General features: G+C 37.1%; 1 protein-coding gene across 1 annotated transcript; it reads left to right on the forward strand.

The window, feature by feature from the left end:
- The first annotated feature begins 8,876 nt into the window (after positions 1-8,876).
- On the forward strand, positions 8,877-26,340 carry stk17al (serine/threonine kinase 17a like). Its single transcript, XM_051887994.1, has 8 exons — positions 8,877-9,020; positions 9,237-9,391; positions 15,515-15,727; positions 21,595-21,739; positions 22,481-22,607; positions 22,934-22,982; positions 23,887-24,066; positions 24,806-26,340. Exons 1-8 carry the CDS (start codon positions 8,919-8,921, stop codon positions 25,059-25,061), a joined length of 1,227 nt encoding a protein of 408 aa, XP_051743954.1. The 5' UTR covers positions 8,877-8,918; the 3' UTR covers positions 25,062-26,340.
- Positions 26,341-26,541: the final 201 nt, after the last annotated feature.

Raw genomic sequence — 26,541 nt, forward strand, 5'->3', positions numbered from 1 at the left:
GGAGATTTAGTAGTGATTAATGTTTCATATGCTAATTTAGAAGAGTTAATGTGGGTTTTTGGAGAGTTACCATCATGGTGACAAGTAGCGCATGCTGCTTGATTTGATAGCAGGCAAGTAGGTTAAATGCTTCATATTGCTGTATTAATTCAGTAAGTACTATACCATGCTATTGTTAACATGTTAGCAAATTAACAAATTAGCATTTTCTGAATTACCTTGTTATAGCTAAATGTTTACACTAATAAAAATTTTCACATTGATAATTTGAAGTTAAATATATGAATTAGTGTACTCAAACATTTCAAGTTAAGAACAAGTAAAATGTATGAGTACAAAATAAAAATTTAAATTTCTTTGAATTTCTTAACTTAAAAAATTTGAGGCAACTGATTGCCTCAAATTTTTTGAGTTTTGCCAACTCATTCGGGTTTACAGTGCATGCAACGGCTCTGTAACAGACTCATCAAGAAGATGAGAGCCCACAATTTTTTTTGACTTTATATGTTTTATTCTGATGTTATGTGCAAGATATAAAGCTACGTTTTAGTTCATACATTTACGTAAAAATATCTGAGCAAGCATTCATTTTCTGCCCTTTTCCTCCCTCAGCGTCGTGAAGATGAAAGGAGGAGTACGTTAAATTGGTAGGTATACAACACATGTAGTCACCTTATTTGTTTTATCCAAATGTTATTTACAAGGTATAAATACGTTTGAGTTAATAAATATCTGTAAGAACATCAGAGCGGGTTCTCATTTCTCATTTAAGCCGCACTAACTAGCATTATCCCCCTGGTTTCACAGACAAGGCTTAAGCTAACTAAAATGCATGTTTGAGCTTTTTTAACTGAAAGAAACTTCAACTGACATATCTTAAAATATGTCAGTGTCATTGTTTTGTCTCTTGATACACACCAGTAATGTTTTTTTTCTAGTGAACGTTTATAAAAGCTACTTAAATGCCCTAATTGAACTAAGGCCTAATCCTAGCTTAGTCTAAGTCCTGTCTGTGAAACCAGGCCTAAAAAAATAAATAAAGCTGTTGATGTAAAGCAATAACTTGTTAGTTTGAATATATAACAGTAAAATTAAAAAATAATAACAACAAAATAATAGTAATAACAACAAAAATAATAGTATAATGCCGTACTTTATTTTATTATATTATTATATTATTATTATAAGTGCCCCTTGTACTGTGATCCTCTCAGCTATAAAAGTGTTAAAATATTTGTGAAAGTGAGTTGTGACTGTGACGTAGTTTGCCAGTTGTGTCCTCTGAGGACCCCAGACAAATGCATGTCTCTTCACAGTGTCTCTATCATGCCATGAGACATTTCTTGTTGTGTGGTTTTCCTGTCATGCAAATCACCCAGCCATGCAAAGTGACATCTGAGGGGACAGATGTTCTGGCTATTTAGACAATAGCATATGAGAAAGACTGTTATTGTACATCTGTGAAAAATCAATATCCCTTTTAATACCCTATAATATCCCCAGTGCATTGGGTTGCCCTATCTTTACAATCTTTTCTTAGAGTGTATGGCTAAATGTATGATGCTACATTTATCTCTTCCTATCTCAGGATGCTGATTTGCAAAATGTCACATTTGACAACTTTATTTTATCTATCAACTCTCTGAGGCAAGAGCCAGCATCTCTCTCTCTCTCTCTCTTAGTCATTCAGAGAAAAAAAGCCAATATGAATGAATCGTTTGTGTGGTTTGACAGCTAAATTCATATCTTGGTTTTTTCCACACACACTCAACAAAAAATGCTGCAGCCACTGTGTGAGCATACCAGCGTGAATGACTGGAAATCATGATGTCATTATAGGCCAATGAAGCCCACACATCACTAACATCAGCATTAAAAAATATTTTTGGGACAAAAAGACAATAAAAAAATAACACACTTAAGGCCTATGGGCCTCTCTTATCTATGTTTTGAAGAAGATATGTTAGTAATTAAGCTTAAAAAAAATGAGCACACTTTGGCTTATATATAAATAAATGAATACATTTCAGTGTTTAATTTTAAGGACATTATCCCCCGGTTTCACAGAAAAGGCTTAAGTCCCAGACTAAAACGAATGTTTGAGCTATTTTAACTGAAAGCAACTTGCACTGGCCTATCTTAAAATATTTTTGTCTCAAGATGCACACCAGTAATATTTTTTTCACTCAAATATCCTAATTGAACTAAGGCCTAATCCTGGCTTAATCTAAGCCCTGTCTGTGAAACCAGGCCAATATTTGCTTTTTTTGTGATAAGTAGAAGTAATTTTCTATTGTGTTGGTCCATCACTTGATTTGTTCATCACAATGTAAAATTTGCATCCTGAAGTAAAACCAGTTGCGAATCACAGCTTTAGAGTCTCTTTTATAATTTGATAGTGTGTTTGTGAGCTTGAAAACTTTGGGAGAGATGGAGAGAAATCAAAAAGCAGAGGGAAAAAAGAAAAATATATTATCTGAGTCTTTAAAGAGCTACCAAAAAGCCCAGATGTCTCCGAGGCAAAAACACACGCTCAAAGTCACATTTAGAGTGTTTTATGACTCTATTTAAATGCAGACAACTGTTATATTCTTGAAGTGTATTTCTCATTGGGGAAATCCCTTATTTTTTCATATGTGAGCCAGTTTATGTGGAGCCGTTACCTTTGAACCCTGCTGTCTGGTTGGATGCCTTTACAAATGAGGTTTTAAGCTGAAGGAACATTATACTTGAAGGTTTTCCCTCTCTCGATTTCAGACGAGACCCTTAGGAGCAGGCGCAGAGCATGGGAGCACTGTTTAGCTCCCTGTCAGAGTCTGCACAGGAAATCTAGGAAATTCCTGACAGAGATGCGGAAATCCGTCCGCTGTTTGGGGAGTTGTGTTATGCACACAGCACACACACACTTACACACACTCAAATACAAATACTTCTGTGTGAGGTGGGACACAGATCCAGTAGGATTTTTAAGGATTTTGCTATTGTGTGTGTGTACTGTGTACTGAACTTGAAAGTTATTCAGCTAAATAAAGGTTCTTTATCAGATCAAGTCATTCCGAGAAACTCGTTGAATGCCAGTGACTGCCTATATTTCAGTTTGTCGTGTGAACAGTAGTTTTTCCATATGTGCCCATGCCTCAATTCTTTTACAATTCAGCATTTAATCACATTTTTTACAGCTTAAATAATTCAGAAATCTAAACTCCAAACGTTGGAAGTACTGCTGTGTCCAAACCACAAAACCCTGTCCGGAAAATGTGGAGTTCACTGGCAGCCTCTTTAACCCCAGAAATCATGTGAGCCCTTTTAATTCTTTTTCGCCTGAGCTTTAAAAGTCTAACGTCACTTAAAATGTTATGGGAACAACCGTTTTTTAGCTAAATTGTTGCTAAAAAAGCTGCTGTTCAGAGGTTTGAAGTTGGTAAGAATCTTTAATGCTTTTGAAAGAATTGCTCACCAGAAGAATTTGCATTTTCAAAGAAATGCAGCCTTGCATTACTCCAGTTACTCCAGTGTCACATGATCCTTCAAAAATCATTCTAATATGACGATTTGCTGCTTAAGAAGCATTTATCATTACTATTATGTTGAAAACAGTTGTGCTGCTTCATATTTTTGTGGAAACCCTGATACTTTTTTCAGTATTCCTTGATGAATAAAAAGTTCAGCATTTATTTATTAAAAGTCCTTAATGTGTTATTAATCTTACTGACCCCAGACATTTGAATGGCATAGTGTATACAGAAACTGTTACTGGTTAAACAAAGTGGGCTGAGCTTGAACCAGGTGGAATCTGAAATTTTTTCTGAAAACACTGCAACCAATCAGTCACCAGTGTTGTAGTAAATAAAGGAAAAGATAATTATGAAATAAAGTTAAAATGAATACGATATATTATCTTACAATACAATATAAAGATAAATATGATTTAAAATTTCAATTATGACAAATAAAGTCACAATATTAAGTCGCAATTGTGAGAAATAGTCAAAATTGTGAGAAATAAAGGCACAAATAGCTTTTTATTTTTTGTTTACTAGGTGTAAATGGGCTTCAACACTATGTAAAGCGTTACAAAACATGATTACAGTCGTCATTATAATACTACATATTTTGGCTTTATATGGAAGAACTGATGCTGAATGACATACAGTGGAATCTTTTTTAAAGAATGTACACGTGTTTCAAAACACTGTTCCTCCTCTGTTGTATGAATCTTTTGTATCTGTTCTAATTACATTCTTAACTTGGCAACTAATACAATACTGGTGATTGTGCAACCATAAACACGCAAGAGCTTTTTGTCTGACCTAGTGTGACATTTATACTTTCCGTGTATCCAGAGTGTTTAGCTGCATATAAGCATGTGCATGTGCTCATCTTGGTAAACGTTGCACGCAACAGCAGGATGTGGACAAATCTGTCTCATGCTGCTACCTGTAACTGTTTCATCTTTTTTCTTTACACAATCACTTGCGTCCAACTTCTCTGTGTTTTTTTATGTTTCCTCCCACACAGCGGTGAGCTTCTGGCTGACTGCTCTCAGATGAACCTATGAAACAGGAAGTTGAGCGCTCTGTTGTCACTAACTCTTATCATTAAGAGAGATAACTAGGATTTTATAATTCTGAGCTATGATGTCATTTGCCTTACAATTCCAAACTTGATAAAAATAAAAATAAAAACTCCCATGATTTGTCATGAGCTGTTTCTGGAGATTCAAATTAAAACATAAATGTTGCTTACATGTGCAGTATGAGATTTTAAGTCCCATACACAGAGCAGGCAAAGTTGCAATGTCAAATAAAAACACATTTGGCCTTTCATCAAGATCAGAATACATGGACCATTAAATACGTTTCTGTTCAGAGAACTACTTTTAATGGCATCATTGCATTTTAACAACTGGCAGTGATGCTGTGTTTGCACATTCATTTAATAACTAAAGAAAAAGGTTTAGTGTCAACCTTGTGAAACAGTTCCAGTGAAAGCTTGTGTGCATAATGGGGGTGTAGGTTGGCTTTAAACAGTAGGCTTTTGTGGTTACCACTTTTACTGCAGAGACACTGCAGAAGTAGGTACATGAAAGGTGTAGCTGTAGAAATTGAAATAATAAACAAAAAATCCTCACTATGGAAAATGGAATTTTCCAAATTCTGATTGACACCGCAATGTGCATATAAACAATAGAGTGTAAATTGCTTCTGTATGTGCACCTATGACCTGAAGTGTCCTTTATATTATACACACACCAAAGTCCAAATGTTCTGAGAATCAATGATTTGATTCACAATTTAAACTTGAAAATAAACATTTTTAAGTTTGAAAATGTAAATAAATAAATAAATAAATAAATATTATTATATAAAATTTTCATGATAATTTAAAAGGGTTAGTTCACCCAAAAATGAAAATTAAATCATTAATTACTTGTTCCAAACCCGTAAGACCTTTGTTCATGTTTGGAACACAAATTAAGATATTTTTGATGAAATCCGATGGCTCAGTGAGGCCTCCATTGCCAGCAAGTTCACTTCCTTTTTCAATGCCCAGAAAGCTACTAAAAACATATTTAAAACAGTTCATGTGACTACAGTGGTTCAACCTTAATATTATAAAGCGACGAGAATACTTTTTGTGCTCCAAAAAAACAAAATAACAACTTTATTCAACAATATTTAGTGATGGCCGATTTCAAAACACTGCTTTATGAATCTTTTGTTTCGAATCAGTAATTATGATTGCCAAAGTCATGTGATTTCAGTAAACCAGGCTTCATTACATCATAAGTGTTTTGAAATTTCAATGGATCACATGACTTTGGCAGTTTGATACGCGCTCCGAACCACTGATTCGAAACAAAAGACTTGAAGCTTCATGAAGCAGTGTTTTGAAATCGGCCATCACTAGATAATGTTGAATACAAATTCATCTGTCACTAAGTGTTTTTTTTTTTTTTAAATAAGTGATTCCCTGGAGATTCGAGATTTCAACGTCCATGTCAACCTTTCTCACTCGTTGTGACAACTAACCTATGCCACTCACACCATACATGCGTCAAAGTAGCTGGAGCAACTTTTCTCTATTTACGGATATGACGAGACACACACATATGGAGCCCCTAAATGTACATGGTGAAAGAAAAAAAATAAGTCAATGCTTTTGCGTTCTCTCGCAAATGTTTTGTGTTTCCCCAAGAAACTTCGTGGTCCCCTGAGAAACTTTGAAAGCGAACGCAAAGTTTCTCAGCGAGGGAACGCAAAACATTTGCGAGAGAACGCAAAAGCATTGACAAATATTTTGTCCTCCATATCGTATTATTTTTCCTTCACCATGTCCATTTGGGGGCTCCGTACACACAGACGAGTGACGTATTACCTGAGAAAACCATCAAAATATAAATAGTTGTTACCATGAATCACTAAGACACATTTTGGAAGAAGGATTGATGATGGATTGACTCATTATTTCATTTTTTTTTCATTTAGAACAAAAAAGATTACATAGTGTACATTTAACATCAATGTTAACATTAATGTTCATGTTAATTTTAATAATATTTATATTAATATTGATGTTAATATTTAAGATTCTTTGTAATATTTAACATGAATCAAATAAGTTCATTCATAGGTAAATTCGTGGCATAGATCATGAGAACTCTTTGTACACAAGGTCAGTTCTATTGAAGCACAAGATGGATCATTCTCAGATCATGCTGGAGAACATGACCAACAAAATAATTAAATCAAAATGATTTTCTCCCCAAGAATCTTGCATGTTTTCTCACATGCTTAATCTTATGACTGAGCAGTGCTGATTAAACCTCAGTTCTCTCTCACATTCTGATTCCTTTTGTTTCCTGTTCCTTTGTCTTCATGTGTTCCAGCCAATGGATTAATTGAAAAACGATAGGCCTGTTGCGAATGTCTAGCGCCCGTCTTCTTTAATGCACTATAAGTTAGACCTCCACGTCATATAGCAACACACAGCCTGGTCTCCCCACAAACAGATGCACACATGCATGACAAAAGGTGCTTGCTCAGCTCAGACGTCACAAATTTGTGTCCCCTTGTGACCTTTCTAACTAATGTGCACACACACATGAATAGATAGCAAGGCCAAAAACGCAGCTGGAATCTCCCTGTTTTGCCAAAGCAGCCAGTGGATAGAAAGAGAAAGACATGCAATGAGTGCTCAGTCAAGGTACATTGGTCCTGCATGTGGAGCAAAACAAAGCAGCTGAGATTCCATCAGGCATTTCCCGGAGTATATAACCATTTAAGCAGTCAGATGTACCAGCAGATCAGACAGAGGTCTGTGCTCTGCTGGCACAGGACCCGCATCTTTACTTCTACAGCTAAACAATTTCTGAATTGGGCAAGAAACATAAGTTTAATTCAATTTGTATACTCCCTGAAAGCTGACCTTATTATCTTACACAATTTTAATTCTCAAGTAGGTTTATCTTGTTTTAAGGATGTTTACACGTTTTAAACAAAGAAAAGACTTGAATTGAAACTTGAAGGAACAACTTTAGGTCAAGCAAAACAGCCTTACATAAGCTATTGAGGCAGACAAACAAATGCAGGAATGCCCTTTTCTCATTAAACTCAATCTTCTCCCCATTCCATTCCCTTCTTGCTCTCCCACTTCTATTTATTCTGTCACACGGACACTTGGCTCTTTGGTTTTAATCTGATCATCACACATTTCTTGTTTGAAGAAACACAATCTGGACTACAGCGCATAAATACACTGACACAGAAAACAGAAATGAAATAAATGTGTTCTGTCTGTCTGTAAAAATATTTGATCACTAGTCTGCTCTGTACCACCTGATTACCAAAACTGTTTATGAAAGTTATTTACTACACACAGACACACACACCCAGTGAATAACCTTGATATGAAGCAATATCAAGGTTGAATGTGGCAACATCAATTATATCTGTTTTTTAATTGACTGAATTGGGTGTTAGACTACCAAGTAACAAGCAAGTCACCTAGAAACACAGGGGGAGAAAGTATGAAACCAAAAACACAGAGATTAGTGGCAGCAGGGAGTGAGAGAGGGTGTTGTCTGAAGCCAGCTGGTATGACAGGAATCCTGACACTCATTAGGTAATTGGTTTTGGCAGATACCAAAAGTGTGAGTGTGTGTGTGTGTGTATGTGTGTGTGTGTGTGTGTGTGATATGATTTAGCAAAGTATGAGGTAAGTCAAGGTAGGGCACGGTCTGTTTGGTTGCCATGTGACAACAAGGGAATCAACAAACTTCGAGTTGAAAAGAAAGTTTTTTTTTTTTTTTTTTTTTAAAGTGCGCCATGACAGATGAGGGACAAAATATTTTTTAGTGCTAATTTTCTCACGTAGCAATAAATTGGCTAAATAAATCTGGGGCCAAAATATATTTGAATCATATTAGGCCTACTATTTGTTGTAAATATAATAAAAAAGTGATATAAAAGAAATATGTTTTCCATATGTTGTTGAAACCAACCGTTAAATGTCAAAATATATTACAAAATAAATAAAGCTAGGCCCATTTTTTTATTTTTATGCCGAAATATGTTTATCTGGAAAAAATAATAAACTAAAATATTCTAAATACATACATATTAATGTATTTTCCATATATGTGTTTTGCTAAATGGCCGCATTTATTTTGTATGTAGTCTATGTAGTATTTTCCAGATTCGTGCTTTGAATGTAGTACAAAGTTGTTGTTTGTATGTGTGTGTTTTGAGGTACTTTTTCGTTTATCTGATGATTTCAGAGGGCTGCACATTTGAATTCGCTTTCTAAACTGGAGCCTATAAACTGAATTGCCAAGATACAAATTTGTCTATGAATTACCATGTCATTTCACAAATTCTACGCTCTCATTGGCCGCCTCTTTAAGGGCGGGGTTTGCGATGAGCCTTGTGCTTGGTAATGTTTGTCCGCATTCTCAAACTGAGTTACCGCTGCTTGGACGTAGGTGTACGGGTGATCTGTTGCGGTTCTCAACAAGTTCTGTGAGTTTCTTGGAAACCATACTGTAGTTTTACAACATTTGCACCACGTCGAACGCTGTGATAAACTTGTGGTTGCAAGGGAATATTTCGCTTTTAAAATTTTGCCTCTGCAACAGTTAATTTCTCTAAGCATCATCATTTTCCCCCATCGCAATCGGCTTGAATAGCGCTCTATGATATTGACCTGATGGACTGAACTTTTATATTTCTACTCAGTACTTCAGAGAACGCAAGGCACTATCCCGCAGCAGGACTGTAACGGCAGACAACACAATGATGAACAGGAACGGAGTGGTCACAAAGATTCGCACGCGGATAAGGAACGACCCCTTCAAGAACAACTATGACCTGGTCGGCAGAGAGCTTGGCAGGTAAAAACACTGTAGATTATCTGCCGTATGAACAAATTAGTGCGTTTAAATTGTCAAAATATGCACAAGACATGTAGTCATATGCCCGCAGGCAGTTTTACAAACTTGGGAACCGGTGTGAGATTTAATTGGGGGAGTGAATCACCGCCCGCTGGAAGCCAAAGAGATTTGTTTGGCTCCCGCACGTGTAATCTGAGGATCAGCTGGATGCATTTTAGCCCTTATTGTAGCTTGTCAATACTGCAAACGAACTACATAGATACAATAAACCAAATGTGTATCGCGCATTTGTGTTTATTAATAAGGGACCGTTCTAATTCGCTTCGTTCCCTTGCAGGTGATGCAATCAGGTGAATTAGTAGGCTATTGTTTTTCCTAAACGAATCGTTGTCGTTTATGCATATTTTCTTTCACCAAGTTTTGTGAAGCCCATAACTGCTTTACTGGCTTTTCCTCTCTGCAAAAACTGATTATAACGCAAATCATTATTGTTACTGAGCGAGTCGTGTTTTGAAATTTTATAATTACAGTATAGCTTGATGCCATGCATGGTAGTTGAAAAACTGACATCTCATTGTTGTCATTTGTGAGGGAAAAGTTTATGATGTTTGTTTTAGTCAGACTCATTTCGGTCATGAACGAATAGGTTGATTAAAAGATTCAATGACTCGATAATTACACACAAATTGGCTTGTCGCCACCTACTGGTAACACGTAGAAAAGGGACACTGAATGAATCATACCGATTCATTTAGTGAATGGATTCAAAACATTTGGTTCACTGTCATGATTCAAAAGTGAACTCTGGACCACCTAACATTCTTATTGGCATTTCCCAGGGGCGCCCCTCATGCCTGAGTATAAAGACTTAGATCCTTTCAGTGTATTTTCTCAAGTAAACGAAGAATTTGAAACATGTTAATTCAGAGCCGCGCAGGGCTCATGCGTGATGGATATAGCGCTGCTTGCCGTGACATTGTTCTCTAACGCTCCGCTGACTAATTATAGACAAGATGGTATCGTTTGACCACTCAAACTTGTTTTCTCTTGGACAGATGTGTTCATTTAGAGTTAAACATTCATGCTGTGCTTGTTGACAGTTGCATGGTCTGTTACTGCTGCCTTTAGGTGAACTTTTTCCAAATTTCTGGATTTTTAATTCTCATTGCCATTCCACATCATTTAACCCAATTTGATGGGTAATTTGTGGATTGGGTTGTAAAATGTCTCGATTTGGACTGGATTCAGTTGGTATTTGGTTCTCTCTTTTATTTTTGCCCCACACTACACAAGATGTGAGGATTCTAAGGCATGAGTAAATCCCAAGTTTTTCCTATAATTAAAGTGCCCAAAAACGCCACATGCGTGAGTCACAAGGCAAATCTCAAAGGCTTTTTTTTAAATAATGCAGTCTATCTGATTTGCTTACCGTAGTGGTGAATTGAATGAGCATTGGAGGAATGCAGATGTTGGTGGATATTGATGTTGAGATTAGGTAGGCAGGAGGCAGCGGTCACACAAATATCTTGCATTCCTTCAGCGTAACCTAATCTGATTTCATCCCTTCACATCTTTCTCTTTATCATATATTGACATATGTTGCTTTCATGTAAACATGTGACAGTAGCTTTGCAGCAAAGATATTTACACTGAGCTCAGCTTGTCTTGTGATTTTCTCTGAGTTTAAACGAAAATCTTTTTTTAGTGATAGGTCAGCTTTTAAATTCATTCTTTAGCTCTCCCGATGACCATAACACATCTGTTGGCCTAGATTTTTCTTTTAGTATGTGCACACTTCCACTCATCCCACTGGAGTCGATGGAGTTAGAATGTAGACTGTAGAATGTACCTTCCTTGTGTATGTGTGTGAGGCTGAACGCACTCGTCTTGCTGAATGGCCAAACCATCTGGCCCTGTTGTCAGCACTCCATTCATTTGATACAAAGCACCAACAGCAATTTCCGTATTATTCAGCTAGATCAAATCCAAAGTTTATTCCCAGACAACTTGTGTGTTTATTTGATGGAAGATCAGTTTAGTTATCAGTCGTGTTTAGGTCAGTTTCCATTTCCTTTCATTTTCTGCCCCATATTTTTGAATTATTCTGATTTATAACAATAGTACTTGTTCTCATTAATGTTTTGATTACCAAAAGTCGTCACTGGTGTGGAAATGGACAGTGTGAAAAAACAAAATGTGAAATGCTGAAATCTACCAAATAAACTTGTGTCCGTTCCACTTGAATATCTGCCGGTTACTTGTGGGTAGTGGATGTCCCAGTTTATTAAAGTTCTTATGGGTTGTGTCCCAATTCGGTGAGATTAGACGGTATTTTTAAGCATATCATCTTTGGAGCTCCCCCAGAGTATCCAAAAATGGCTTTAACCCCAACCTTCAAAATCCCATCTCAGATCATGCACCAAAATATAATCCATTTGAGGAACTACATCCACAGACACCTTCATATACAGCATCATCTGTCCTAGCATTTTTTCAGAAGCTTTCCGTTGACTTCATTCATGTTTTCAGCCTTTTTTTTTTTTCTTTTTCGTGAAACTCAACACTTTTTTTTTTTTTTTTCTCTTGCTGTGTGGCTGTTTTGGTAATCTGCACTTTTTATCCTCAGGAAGCCAATAAAGCTCATGAGTTCAGTTGAGAATTTAGTGATCCTCTATCCGAGGTGGTCTGAAGTGAGGAATGTTCTACTGCAGAATTCTGGGATGCTGACTGAGCCTTCTGCCATACCAGTAGCAGACAGGCCAGCTGTGCATGTGTTGCAGTCTTTCACTTAATAATGGGGTTGTACGATTTCCCTTTAATATTGGATTGAGATTGTATATCTTAGTGTCTAAATGGTCTTGTGTTTGTGTCTTCATGCACACGTGCATGCTCTTGGTTTTTAAATGTTTATACATTCTTTGACCCTCAAAGTAGACATGTTTCTACCATCTGGGCATGAGAATGAAACTGAGAGATGGAGGCAGATAGACAGTGAAAGAAGACGGTGTGATTTTTACACAGGAAGTTTAACCACCACAGTATCTGGGTCATCTTTAAAAATGAATGTTCGAGAGCCGTCGTTTTAGATGACTGACTGCATTCAGAAGTAGAAAAAAAACAGATGTTTCAAAGTGTTGTGGGAAATTTACTGGTTCTCATTCATCTTTGCTTTGTGGAGTGTTGAACAAAGTTATTTAATTGTGAGGGGTAAAACCGCAAAAATGTTTTTTTTTGTTTTAAATAGTTTATTCGATTTCTTCTTTTTTTTTTTTTTTTTTATATATATATATATATAATATTTATTTTTTTTATTTTTATAGTTTGATAACTCCCAACACTTTGGAGTCCGTCTGACCCTTCAAATCTGCTCTTTTACACCCCTCTGAGAAAGAGGGCATGAGAAATGTGAGCTTGGCAGAATTATGGCAGCTATGCGATGCCCTTTGACCTTGTCACCTCTCAATCTAACGCTTTTTTGGTTGTTTTTGCAATTCAGAAATGTGTACACTATTTAATGTCTGCACCTTTCAAAACAATTTTTTTTTTTTTTTTTGTTCACAATTTCCTCACGTGCTGAACATCAGGGTTGTTCTGAGAGTTGGCATCATCACATGCGGTTCTTGTACTCCATGTGAACTATGTATTCTGACTGTGTTTTGAGTCCATAGAGAGCTCAGACACTGGAACGTGCTCGCTTCACCTCGACCCTGCCAACCACACTCAAGTTTAGCGGGAAAACCACTCCAACGCTGGCAATGAATGCATTTTGGCTTGTATCCTTGGAAATTTTCAGAGGATTTTAAGAGGTCTACAATCATGGGGATTGTTAACACCAAGACCAAACAACAAAAGCATTTAAACACCCCATGAAATTAAAGTTAATGTTCTGTGGCCACAACAATATAATGTGTATTTAGTAGATATAGATATTAAAAGTCTTCTTTTTTTTTTTTTTTTTTTTTTTTTTTTTCTTATAGAAAAGTTGGCCAATATATTGCATTTTATGAATCTACAACAGTGTGCTCCCTGCCTGTTTGTTTGTCATTTATTTAATTTATGCGCATATTTTAGTTTTGATTTAGTTCATTTATATGGAAGCTTGTTTCTGCCACTAAATAAAAATTTAAAAAGGTAATTGCAACTTCTCACAATTCTGACTTTTTTTTCCTCAGAATTGAGAGATTTAAACTCGCAATTGCGTCTTATAAAGGTAGAGTTGCTCGATATATACTTTATATCATGCAATTCTGACTTTATAACTCATAATTGTGAGTTTATCTCTCAATTCTGAGAAAGTCAGAATTGCATAATATAAAGTATATTAAATTGCAATTCTGACTTTATAACTCAATTGTGAGTTTATATCGCGATTGCAAGCGGGAAAAAAGTCAGAATTGTGAGATTTAAAAAGTCCCAATTACCTTTTTTATTTTTATTTCATGGCGGAAACACATTTTAGTTTTTCCCCTATTAATTTTAGTGTATTTTAGAGGGTTAACCCCTTCATAAGTCCTTCCCTACTTTGTTCAACAGCATGTCAACACAGGAAGGAACGCTTGGCCATTTCATTAGGTCTTAGAGATGATAACTGGAAGCTCAGTCCTAAATCTTTTATTTTCCCCCTGTGTTTTAGTGTGTTCGTGTCAAACTTTTAAGTAGGGTGTTAATGGAGATGTAGATGGGAAGAGACAAGCAGTGGACAGAGGAGAGGTCACCCGGGGGCTGTATTTTGTTTGTAAGTGCCATGTTTGGTCATTGGCTGAACTAGACGGTGGCAGGAGTGGACACCATTGACTCTCAATAGAGGAGTGTTGGAAAAGTGGGTGGTCTGTCTGTTAGGGTCCCTACCGCACACACAAACTGGTGTTTCTTTATGATATGGCCTGAAGAGGAGGTGTGGTTAAGAGCCATTTGTCCCTCTCGCAGTCAAACAAGAGAATGCCTACGCTGACAGGCCTGTTCTTTCTGTGTGTGCAGCGCCCCGTGTGTCTTTTGACTGATAAATGAGGCGTTGGGAGGTCAGATGAGGGAGGCAGCAGGAAATCAGTGTGAATGAGCCTGTGTATGTGTGAGCAGCCTCGGATGGCTCCAACTGTCAGTCTTATCATTTAGGTGTCAGGCTCTCATTGAAAACGAAGAAGAGAGGGAGGGAATGATCATGAAAACTGTCAAATTGACGGGTTAAGAAAGAATACAAGGATGTTCAAATTTCATCATAGTAGGTGTCAACATCATCATTACATCATAAGCCTAATAATGAAATAATAAAGTTTTTCTTTGCATGTAGACATAAATGATAGGAATCACTTATTTGTTGCTCCCTTATCTTGTTTTAAACCTTTATGCTGTTATTTTTCAATAGAAAAGGAAGAATCTTCTATCTTGCAGCTTTTTGACCACAGCTGTTAAGCTCCAAAAAAGACCAAAAAACATGCTAAAAGAAAGCATCGTAAAAGTATGTGCCTATGACTTGCACATTAACATTATGCAATTGAAAATCATTTTTCATTTTTGTTGAAGACTTCCTTGTAAAAGGGGATTGATGACTAACTCATTCTGTGTGTCAAAGATGAAGCATTTTTTAAAAATAACAGATCAGTTGGCTTATCAGTCTGCAACACTCTGCAACCACGTCTTTATCACCATGTTAACTTTATGAACCAGTTTTACAAGTTTAGTACCCTCTGATATTTAATGAATGAAGAAACTCAAATTATTATATACTTTTATATTTAATATTTTTAAATTTATTAAACTAAATGTTTTGTTACCTTTTTTATTTTTATTAAATTTATTTTAATAAAATTAAATACAATTAAAATAAATTTTATAAATTATATTAATGCAATTAAATATAATATGAATATTAAATATACAAATGTGAAATTGTTTTATTTTTTTTTACTGTTTATTTATTTATTTTTATGAATATACCGCAGAATGCCTAATCAGAACAGATTATTCTGGAGAGCTGTGTAATAAAAGTTGTTTGTAATGTTTAATAGAACAACGTGAATGTCATTATTCAAAGTGTTTATATTTTGATTTCCTCATTCTCATCCCCTAAACATTCCCCACACAGTTTATTTAATCACTCTTGTGTGTATGTTTGTGTGCACGCAGGGGCAAGTTTGCAGTAGTGAAGAAGTGTGTGGAGAAAACTACTGGCAAGGAGCATGCTGCTAAGTTTCTGAGGAAAAGGCGAAAGGGTCAGGACTGCCGCAGCGACATTCTGAACGAGATCGCGGTGCTGGAGTCAGCTGAGGCGAATCCCTATGTGGTGGCACTGCACGAGGTCTACGAGACTACCACGGAGATCATCCTCGTATTAGAGTGGTAAGACACACTCGCAATTATGTAATGACATGCCCTGACCATGAAAGCTAAGCATAATGCGGAGTGTTTTATGATGACTTGGATGTTGCGCACCGTAATTTTGTTATTCCAAGTCACCGGCTTTTGAAGATTAGAATTACAGGCACAAAGAAATGGCACAGCGGGCAAATCAAAACAGGAATTTTTCATAACTTAGTTGTTTGAAATCACTTATATTTGGAGCTTGTGTTTGTCTGTACCTTTCTGTACCGCAGGCCACACTGAACTAGTTGTTCTTTTAACTGAGTGAGCTGAATGTTCCATTACAATAACCAAAAAGAAACGCATGTATAATTTCCCAAGTGAGAATGTGGTTGGTGTTTTGTTCGCCTCTCGTGAAATGTCAATTCTGAATGCTTCTCAGAAAGCACCCCAAAGCAAGTGCACTTTTTCTGACCATGCTGCAACTGCCAAAATAAGACAAAAGCGGTTTCCTTTGCCTTGTCATTTTCTGCTGAAGTTTAGCAGGCCTGACCAATAAATGTCAAGCTATGCGAGTTTCGCAGCTTTTAATTTAAAGCATTGATGACCTAAATTCACTGCATTACTAATCTACAGGATTACTTTAGCCAAAAATAAAAAGTCATAATTTACTCTGCCTTACATTGCTCCAAACCCTTATGGCTTTCATTGTGGAACACAAAATGAAGTTTTTAAAGCTTAATCTTCATTTATTGTAATTTAAATGGAAAAGAGCAACCAGCGCGTTCTTCTAAATTTTTGCTTTTGTGTAAAAATAGACTTAAAGGGTTAGTTCACCCAAAAATGAAAATTCTGTCATTAATTACTCACCCTCATGTCATTCCACACCCGTAAAGGTTGATTTATACTTCTGTGTCGAGTGTACGGCGTAGGCTGTTTGTACCACACGTAGCCTGACGTGCACCTCTTCGAAAATGTAACAACGCGTCAATTCTACGCGGACCGCAAGCGCTGTGATTGGTCTGCTAGAACCCCTCCCTCAGGTCAAAAAACTGGCACGGAACACTCGGAGAAGAGCGAGCGTTTCAGGGGACACATGCAGTCAAACTGCAACAAAAGTCATTACCTATTTGTCGCTTCTCTGCCGTTTCTATTTGTAAGCTTTTCTGACAACGTACATGACAAGCTGCTTCTTCTTCGACTTTTGCCTTGATACTCAACATGACCGTGGACACTGCCTACTAGTGGTCTGCATGCATGTCGACGCGGACAACGTCGCAGAAGTATAAATGAAAAAAGACGCATAGCCTATGGCGCAGAGGCTCCGGCGTAGGTCAGACGCAGAAGTGTAAATCAGCCTTAAGACCTTCGTTCATCTTCAGAACACAAATTAAGATATTTTTGATGAAATCCAATGGCTCAGTGAGGCCTGCATCACCAGCAATCACCATCACCTTTTTCAATGACCAGAAAGCTACTAAAAACATATTTAAAACAGTTCATGTGACTACAGTGGTTCAACCTTTATATTATAAATACTTTGTGTGGCAAAAATAACAAAATACCGGCTTTATTCAACAATATCTAGTGATGGGCGATTTCAAAACACTGCTTCATGAAGCTTCGAAGCTTTACGAATCTTTTGTTTCGAATCAGTGGTTTAGAGCACCAAAATCACGTGATTTCAGTAAACGAGGCTTTGTTACGTCATAAGTGTTTTGAAACTTCAATAGATCACGTGACTTTGGCAGTTTGAAACACGTTCCGAACCACTGATTCAAAACAAAAGATTCGTAAAGCTTCAAAGCTTCATGAAGCAGTGTTTTGAAATCACCCATCACTAGATATTGTTGAATAAAGTCGCTATTTTGTTATTTTTGATGCATAAAAAGTATTCTCGTCACTTTATAATATAAAGGTTGAACAACTGTAGTCACATGAACTGTTTTAAATATGTTTTTAGTAGCTTTCTGGGCATTGAAAAAGGGAGTGTTATTGCTGGCAATGGAGGCCTCACTGAGCCATCGGATTTTATCAAAAATATCTTAATTTGTGTTCTGAAGATAAACGAAGGTCTTACGGGTGTGGAACGACATGAGGGTGAGTAATAATGACATAATTTTCATTTTTGGGTAAACTAACCCTTTAATATGGGTTTCGAATAACATTTTTTTTTTTTTTTTTTTTTCTTCCCAAATGAATTATTAACGTTTAGGAATTCACCACATATTTGAGAAAATGGCTTACTGTATATTGTCAGCTGAAGTGTAATCACACTATTTTTAGTTTTTCCAGTAACACAGTAGCTGATAAGTCACTAATGAGGAGGAAATGACAGGTCGTTAAGTTTTAAATGCTTTTTCGTAAGCTCTGTGTATCTATCAGTTGAATCTCCTTTTTTTTTTTTTTTTTTTTTTTTTTTTTTTCCCTTAATCTGTTGAAGGAATTTCATGGTTTTTTCCCCCTACTGTCTGTTACTGCAAATTCTGCATAATATCAACAGCCTGTTTTTTTTTTTTTTTTTTTAAACGTGTCGTGTGCGTCAGTCTGTATGGCGAGGCAGGATGCTGACTGGTTGAATGACGGAGGTTTTGAGAATTGGTAGATTGCATCTGCTCTCTGTCTCAAAGGTAACTTGCCACAAAAAATATTCAGCCCACTTGCTCCACACCGCTAAGCCACTTCCTCTGTAGAGACAGCTGTATGTCAATCTGTCACATGTAAGCACGCACATTGGTATGCTTGCAGAGAACTAGTGGAGTAAGTTTACCTTATAAGGAAGGTAACGCTTCTTGTCTTTTGTTAATTGTTGTGCAGGTTCAGTTAAGATCTGTGTGAAGTCATGGTCTGGTTGATCTGTTTACACATTATATAAAGGCCTATATTATATTATCTATTATAGTATTATAAATAAATAAATATATAAATCCTGTTTATATAATAATTTATTCAAATAGAAATATATGTAATTATAAAATATTGTAATAAAAAAAATCCCGACTTTTTTGTTTGTTTTGCAAATTTGCATGTGTGTGTTAGAACAGTATGTCTGGTTTGGTAGGGAGTAATGCCTCTAATTGTTTTTGCTCTTGTTTTCTGTTGTTCGTTAAATCCTTAAACTTTATGTGGGAAGGTTTAGCAGTAGAAACCAGTTAAACCGAAGAGACACAGACAGAAAGAGACGCTTCAATTTCCATTTCCTGTGGCTTTTCTTCTAAAAGCAGAGCTGCGACTTACTCGCGCTTGCATGTGCAATATATCGCCACATCCTCTGTTGTCAGAAAACAAACCAAATTCTCTGCCATTTAAAGTTAAAACCCAAGCTATCGTAAGACTGAAAATAAAAAGGTCATAATTACATTTACCAAACATACAGACACCCCAGACAAACACCAGCATCGACTCTTACATAATCGCAGTAGCCACTGCTTTTACTAAAGCCACATGTTATGTGTTTTAGGTGTAAATTGGGATTATTTTAGGATGTTTTTGGGATTGGCTGGTGAATTAAAATGGGTCAGATCAAGTAACAGGCCTAACTATAAGTTGAGCAGCCAGGAAGAGGATATAATGCAGTGTTTATAGATCCTTCTTGTTTTAACTATTGTTTGTACTTTTAAGCAGTCTACATTTACACACTGAAGGATCTAGTGACCAGAAGAGAGACTTTAGGTGATGTCTTCTTATTTTGAGGCATAAGAACACGCTATCAACCATCCACAACACCACAGCACAGTTTATCACACACAAGTGATGGTCCTTGGAAAATATGAAACATTAGTTGAGTTACTCTATCTGTGGTAATCTGTTTTTCATTCCTTAAATGAAATGAGGCCCTCCCTTGCTCCGGAGTTTGACATTTATCTTTCTAGGAAAGCTCATGTAAGTGTCTTTGTTGCAAGTGTTCATTTTTATCACCTGCTTGATCAAACACCCTCAGAAGTCTGAAATGGACCATTCAGTGGCAGCTTAAGTCCTTTTGACAGATGCAGATGTACAGTGTCCAACTGCCTCTGGTTCAGCCTATTGTTAATCCCCCTACAATAAATCCAGAGAGACAAGACCTCTGGCACTTATGGAAATTTGACAGTTTTTGCTTTTTAAGACAGATTTTGAGCAACTTGGACTTTTTTTTTTTTTTTTTTTTTTTTTTAAGACATTGAGCACATGTTTCATTTGCTGTATGAATTTTCTGATGTTCCAAAACAATCATAATTATTAGCACCAATACCTGATACTCCATGAATTAAGGGATTATCAAGGGATATCAACCTTAAAACCCCTTAATTTATGGTGTATCTGGTATTGGTGCTAATAATTTTGTTTATATCCCTGTTACTAAACTAAAGGAGCTTTCTCACTAGAGCTTTTGGACCGGAATTTGTTTATCGAGTTTGTTTCCATTTGGTTGGTGCATAGGTATGTATGCAAGCCATCCTAAATCATGGAAGTGAATCACTATTTACTACAAATATGTTTCTTAGTTACTTGTCTTCAGATAAATTGCCTTTGGAGAGCATTCTTCTCATCTTTTGCAAGGCGCAAGGTTCTCATCTTCTCATAAAAAGGGAACTGCGCTCTTGGTGGTCTTTGTAGCGGATGAGCATATTTTTGTCCCCACTTTCTGTTCCAGAAAATGAAGTTTATTTGAGCAACAAATCTTTGCCTTTGCTCCACATTCTCATGGCTTAAATCCACTAAGTAAACTTGAAATTCATCTATCAAGCGTTCGGTTTTGGTTTTCATCGTCTGGATTACCAGAGCAGCAGTAGTTTGATCAGGTGAAGTGGATGAACATGGGACGTCAACATCACCAGCTTGTAAGCGTGCGATTTACGCAACCACTGCTCTTCTTGAGTCAGTCATAAATCTAAGTCAGTCCACGGAACCACTTTATAGATGCTTCAAATTTTCAGTCTCGCACGCACAACGAAACCAAAACGTGTGGGTTTTTTTTTTTTGGTTTTTTTTTTTTTTTTTTTGTGTCCATGAAAGGCTGTGAGGATTTGACCCTGCACATGTCTGAGCATTAACAGACCTCTTTGGGTTATGTTTTGCTGATGTTACGTTAGAAGATGGTGACTTCGGGGAATTGAGAGTGGAGGGTTTATTCCATTAGAGTGAAGAGCTTGAGTTGTTGTGATGTGTTTGATTAAAGGGGGCTGAAAGGTTCCCAATATCCCAGTGTCCTTACTTTATAAGCCTCCAGTGGCTCATCTGATTAGCGATACCTAGAATCCCCTATTTATACAGCTGGATTCAACTGTTATGTAATAGACACTACACACACAAATACATACAGACTCTCCACTGTAGATGAAAAGCATGTACATGAGTGTCTATGGGGGAGAGCATTTGTGTGCGGCCTGAAATTCACTACACATGGTCCTGATTTTCCCAGTCTTTCATTGCCCAAAGGAGTATCCGCCTGCAAATCCTCATCCTCATGGTCATGGTAACCCTCGCCACGGTTATGCAAGATGAAGTTCCACCCCCCTCAGCCATTACCCAAAAGTCTCCTCTAATTTAATAATTAGCAATCTTGTTGGAGAGGCCCAATTATAATGTGTAGAAATGAGCACAAACACCTGGCATAATTCAAACCACTCTGTGGGTGGTGTACCTATGTAACCTGTGTATTTTTATTATTATTTATTTTTTTTTTTTAATGAGGTTTTTTTTTTTTTTTTTTTTTTTTTGGCATCACACCTGCTTAGTTAGATGCCTGATATGAGATCACACCGCACCGTCATGTTTTTAGGATGTCTCTAACCATAGATGTATTTAATAGGATTTCTTTTTTTCGAGGTAAAACAACTGGAATCATCAATCAGGGCATGTTACATGTGAGAACGTAATATTTGAGATCTAAATTGTAACGCACTCGTGCTCTTTCTGTCTTTCAGTGCTGCCGGAGGTGAAATTTTTAACCAGTGTGTTGCCGATAACGACGAGGCCTTCACAGAGAAAGACGTCATCCGATTGGCCAGGCAGATTCTGATGGGCGTGGCCTGTCTCCATCAAAACAACGTAGTTCATTTAGACCTTAAGGTGAGTGTTGGGAATTGTACTATGTGCATGTTCGTGTCTTGAATGACATAGACTGCCTTACTTGAGGTCTAAAATGTGATTGCTGCCCATTTATTGTCATTTGAAGGTGTGTTAATTCAAATGTATTAATGTCCACAGTAATTAATTAACTTGCTGTATAATGTACAAATTGTATTCTGTTTTGTGCTACAGGAGCACACCCTGGATTTTTATTTATTTATTATTTATTTTTTTTGGTTTAACATTTATTGCGTAATAACATCAGGTGGAGGTCAGCGAAAATGTTAGATAACATCAGTAATGTGACTAAATTACTTTTTTTAAGATGACTAACCAGACCTGTTTAAACACACTCTGTTGTAATGATGGCACACACTGGTTCAAAATTAATTTCATCAAGTATGCCCATTCTGGTGACTAAAAGCTTTGAATGGCTCTAATCTGGCATCACACCTGCTAGTTTTGTGCCTCGGGATGTTAGACTGAATTAAACTCTTTGTCTGATTTTAGTGAACTTATTGGGTGTGTGCTTAAGGTTGAAACGGTTTGATAAATTGTATTAATGGGGCGTTAAAGAAGGGTACTGTTCACATGTAGCTATTAGATTAATTTTAATAGCAATTAAATGAAAGATTAGTGCCAGTCATTTTTCTTATGGCTTTTTTTTTTTTTTTTCTTTTTTTCTTCCTGTCTGAAGTGTAATTCAGTGTTTCCTTTCTCTCACACTCTTGTCTTCTCCAGCCTCAGAACATCCTGTTGACGAGCGCTCAGCCTCTGGGTGACATCCGTATTGTCGATTTCGGTTTATCTCGGCGGGTGGACAGTGTGACGGAGGTACGGGAGATCCTAGGCACTCCCGAGTATGTGGGTGAGTCGGACATCTCTCATTTGCAAACCTCAAACCCTCCCATGCATAGCATAACTGCTGCTGCAAAATAAAACGGATAGAGAGTAAAGGTGAAGACTTGTCAGCTCCGTATAGTGAAGAGGAGGTGTAAAGTGAAAGCTTGTGTAGGAAACCTCAGTAATAGAAAATCTGTAGAAAGATCAAACATGAAACGGTGTGTGAGCAGGATGTTTTTGACACTTGTATGGGAGCGCTGAGATACTGAATAATTATTTTTTTTGTGTGTGTAGCTGTGATGTGAAAGGTTATGAGACGTTTTTTTTTTTTTGTTTTTTTTTTCCCTTCAGCTCCTGAGATCCTGGACTATGAGCCCATCAGCACAGCTACTGACATGTGGTAAGTTGAACTTATTGAGTGTCCAGAGTTCAGACATGTGTGCGAGTATCTGTTCGTGGTATTTGACACACACATGAATGTTATATAAAGGCCATTTAACGTTGTGACGACATCTAGATAAATGGACCTATAAAAGCAGATACAAGTTGCATTAAGCATTTCTGTAATCTAGTAGTACAATAAGCGTCAGTGTTTATCAGCAAAGTCAGCGTGTGCAATCCCTTTACAATCCATTGATAATTTAGAACAGTCCCTAGAACATTTACACGCATTTACTGGATGGAAATGGTGGTCGCCTCGCACGCATTGTCTATATTTTTTGCATCATTCTGCTCTGCTTAAACAACATGCAGTTTCCTGTCTTTGATAATTAGAGGCAATCACTATTACTTTTGGTCATTAATTATTTAGAACAAACATCTAACTTCAAGTATGAGCAAAAATCTGAATGTAAAGATAAATAAAAATGATTTTTGCCTTAGTTTAGTCACAATGTAAATGAGCTAGACAGATCTTTTCTTCCGTATTGTGACACTGATTATCGAAAAGAAAATAAAGGACGGGACCTGGTTCTATCTTATTGGTTGTTGATTGGATGGAGGCAGATGTGACGCAAGTTCGCAGTTGATTGTAAGAAAGGGGCGGGGTTTAAAGAAAACATGCTTAAACCAGCCCAAACTTTGCTGGTCTTGGCTGTTTTAAGCTGGTCTCCAAGCCTGACCAGCTGGAGAAATGCCTAAAATCTATCTAAAACCAGGCTGGGAGACCAGCTTGGGGTGGTTTATTTTTTTTAAATTTACTTTTAGGTTTATGTTTACTCTCTGGTGATGAAACGGGTGATAAGTCACATTTGAAAGTGTGTTTATCCTCTATACTGATCTGTGTTGCTGCTTTTCCCCTACAGGAGCATTGGGGTACTGACTTACGTGATGCTGACAGGCGAGTCACCTTTTCAAGGAGAAGAAAAGCAGGAGACTTTCCTGAACATCTCCCAGGTCAACGTGGACTACTCGCAGGACGTCTTTCAGGGCATCTCTGACCTCGCTGTGGATTTCATCCAGTCACTGCTCATCAAAAACCCTAGGTAGGGGAAGTTGGCTGTTGTTCGTGAGGGTGGATGTGAAATGACTGTCCCACAGTTTTGTTTAGGCAAACTTGCATAACCTGATTGATGTAGTTTGCTCTGCCCCAGACATGTAATCTCACACTTCAATCTCTCATTAAAGCATAATGACCTCTTGGTTTAGAATATACAGTGAAATGATCCTTGCAGTCTTACTGGTTTCCCACATCCCCGGGCTCTTTTGCTGCAACTGACGAATGGCGAAAGCATTTTTGGGTCTGTTGGTGTAACTAATGGCAGTCCAGACCTGCCGCCATCACTGCTCTGTGGGAACTGATAGTAGCACAGTCTCTGATCCAGGACCATAATCTGCACCCCATAAAACTTAATGCTTGTAGATCATCTGCACTGAGAAAGCACGAGAGGGAAAAATGAGAGCTTAAAGCTATGTGGAAAAATTCCTTGGTGTGTGAGTAATTGGGGAAGGAAAAATCCTGGGAAACTAAACGACAGAATCCTCCATATTTGCAGAACTGATGAAGAAACCAAATGAGAACTTCAATGTGCTTTAATCATTGTACAAATAAGCACATTCTTTAATATGTTTCCACCACAGGGCTAAATCTGCAGTTTTTGCTCAGTGAACAAAGTGCTTGTATATTTCATTTTATTTTTATATTTAATTTTTTTTCATCGTCTTTTTATTTTTTAAGTATTTGTAGTGTTTAACACTTTTTGTCTTTCTTTTTTTCCTCTCTAGAAAACGAGCAACTGTGGAACAGTGTTTAAATCATCCCTGGTTAAGGGTTGACACTCATCACCACACTGTTGATGAGCAAGAAGCCAGCCAATCCGAATCAGAGCCTGAGAGTCCCGTCCCTTCCCCAGAACTTGTCGTCATCCCTTCGTATCCCACCTTCCCAGGTCAGGGAGAGCTGAAGACAGGTCGGGACACTTTCATTTTCACAGAACCGTTCCAATCCCGTCCAGAGATACAACAAGAGCTCATCTGTTAAGCGATGGACATAATCGCCCAATCAGAGGGCCTGTGTGTTAGCGACCGAAAGACTCATTCTACCGAACTGGTGCAGCCTAGTTTGGACTGGACAGCGGCGGTCTACTCGGGTGTTTGCAGCACCTTTGTATGTGCATGTGAAGTCTTTGTGTTGTCTTGTGTAGGATACGTAGCCGTCCGGGTCTGTGAATGCGAGTCAACCTCCCTTATGACCACAGAGGTGTGCGCGTGTGTCTACAACAGATCTAAATGAGATTTTATAAGCCCTTAATAAAGCATACTTAAGCTCTTGGTCAAGGTTCTTAACTCCTCAGTGCACAGCAATGAACTGTTTATATGTTGAGAGCGAATTGAAACTTCTCTGCTGTCTGTACTTGGTCCAAATCTCAAGTCAGAGTCTCCGCAGGAAGTGCCTGCTGCATTGTAGGAAGGAAATGGAAAGCTCTGATGAATCGACTGATGTTTTATTCACCATCTCTGTTCATTGGATCAACATTTTATGAAATATTATGAAGAACTGGCGCTGCTGCTTTCTTCAGAACAGTAGATTTGACATTATGCTTAAGAAGTGGCATCTGCATTTTAAAGAACTGATTCACAGACTACTTTTGTTCTAGCACTTTTGGTGGGAAAAAAAAAATGTATAGTCAAATTTCTCAACAAGCACATTTAAGTAGTTCAAGATGGCATGGTCGTACATATCTGCAACCACTGTTTGTTTGGTTTCTCACACCATTTCTGTATCACTTTTTCTGTTCTTATTCATGACAAGTTTGCTATAATTGCACAAATGTCTTTTTACCGTTGTTTTGTTTTCGAAGGGCATTTTTGCCTTGTTATAATATATTCTGTATGTTATTATGTCTGGTAGGGCAACATGGGTATCAGGAGGTAAATTTTCCAAGTCGTCAGTGATGGAGTGGGGCTTATAACTGAGGGCCTCTCAGAAGGTTTTCTGGGATTTGTGCGTTTCTGACAGTTGTGGGAGATGTTTGCATTTTGAGAAGAACTGAGCACAACATGACAAAAGGCTTTGATAAATGTGTATATTTTTTATTTTAAAAAAAGAATGTAAAAAAAAAAGTATTTTTCTACAGTTGTGGTATTTTATGATTAATATGAGAAAATTAAATTGTAATATTAATTTTTTTTTTTTTAACCAGTTGTGCTTATAAAACCTTTGCACTTGTGTCCAGTTGGACTACTTATATGTATTATTGGCATGCCTGGCAAGATATTGAAGAAAATAAATGATCATTTTGTATTAAACTTATAAAGAATCTTGTTTGCTTAACTTCTTATATACACTGTTCAAATGTTTGTGGTTGGTAAGATTTTGTTTTTAAAATAAGTCCCTTATGCTCACTAAGGCTAGATGTATTTGATCAAAAATGCAGTAAAAATGTTAATATTGTGAAATATTACATTTTAAAATAACTGTTTTCTATTTTAATATACTATAAGATGTATTGTAAAGCTGA

The sequence above is a fragment of the Ctenopharyngodon idella genome, chromosome 3 (genome assembly GCF_019924925.1).
Source record: "Ctenopharyngodon idella isolate HZGC_01 chromosome 3, HZGC01, whole genome shotgun sequence".
In the NCBI taxonomy this organism is placed as follows: Eukaryota; Metazoa; Chordata; class Actinopteri; order Cypriniformes; family Xenocyprididae; genus Ctenopharyngodon; species Ctenopharyngodon idella.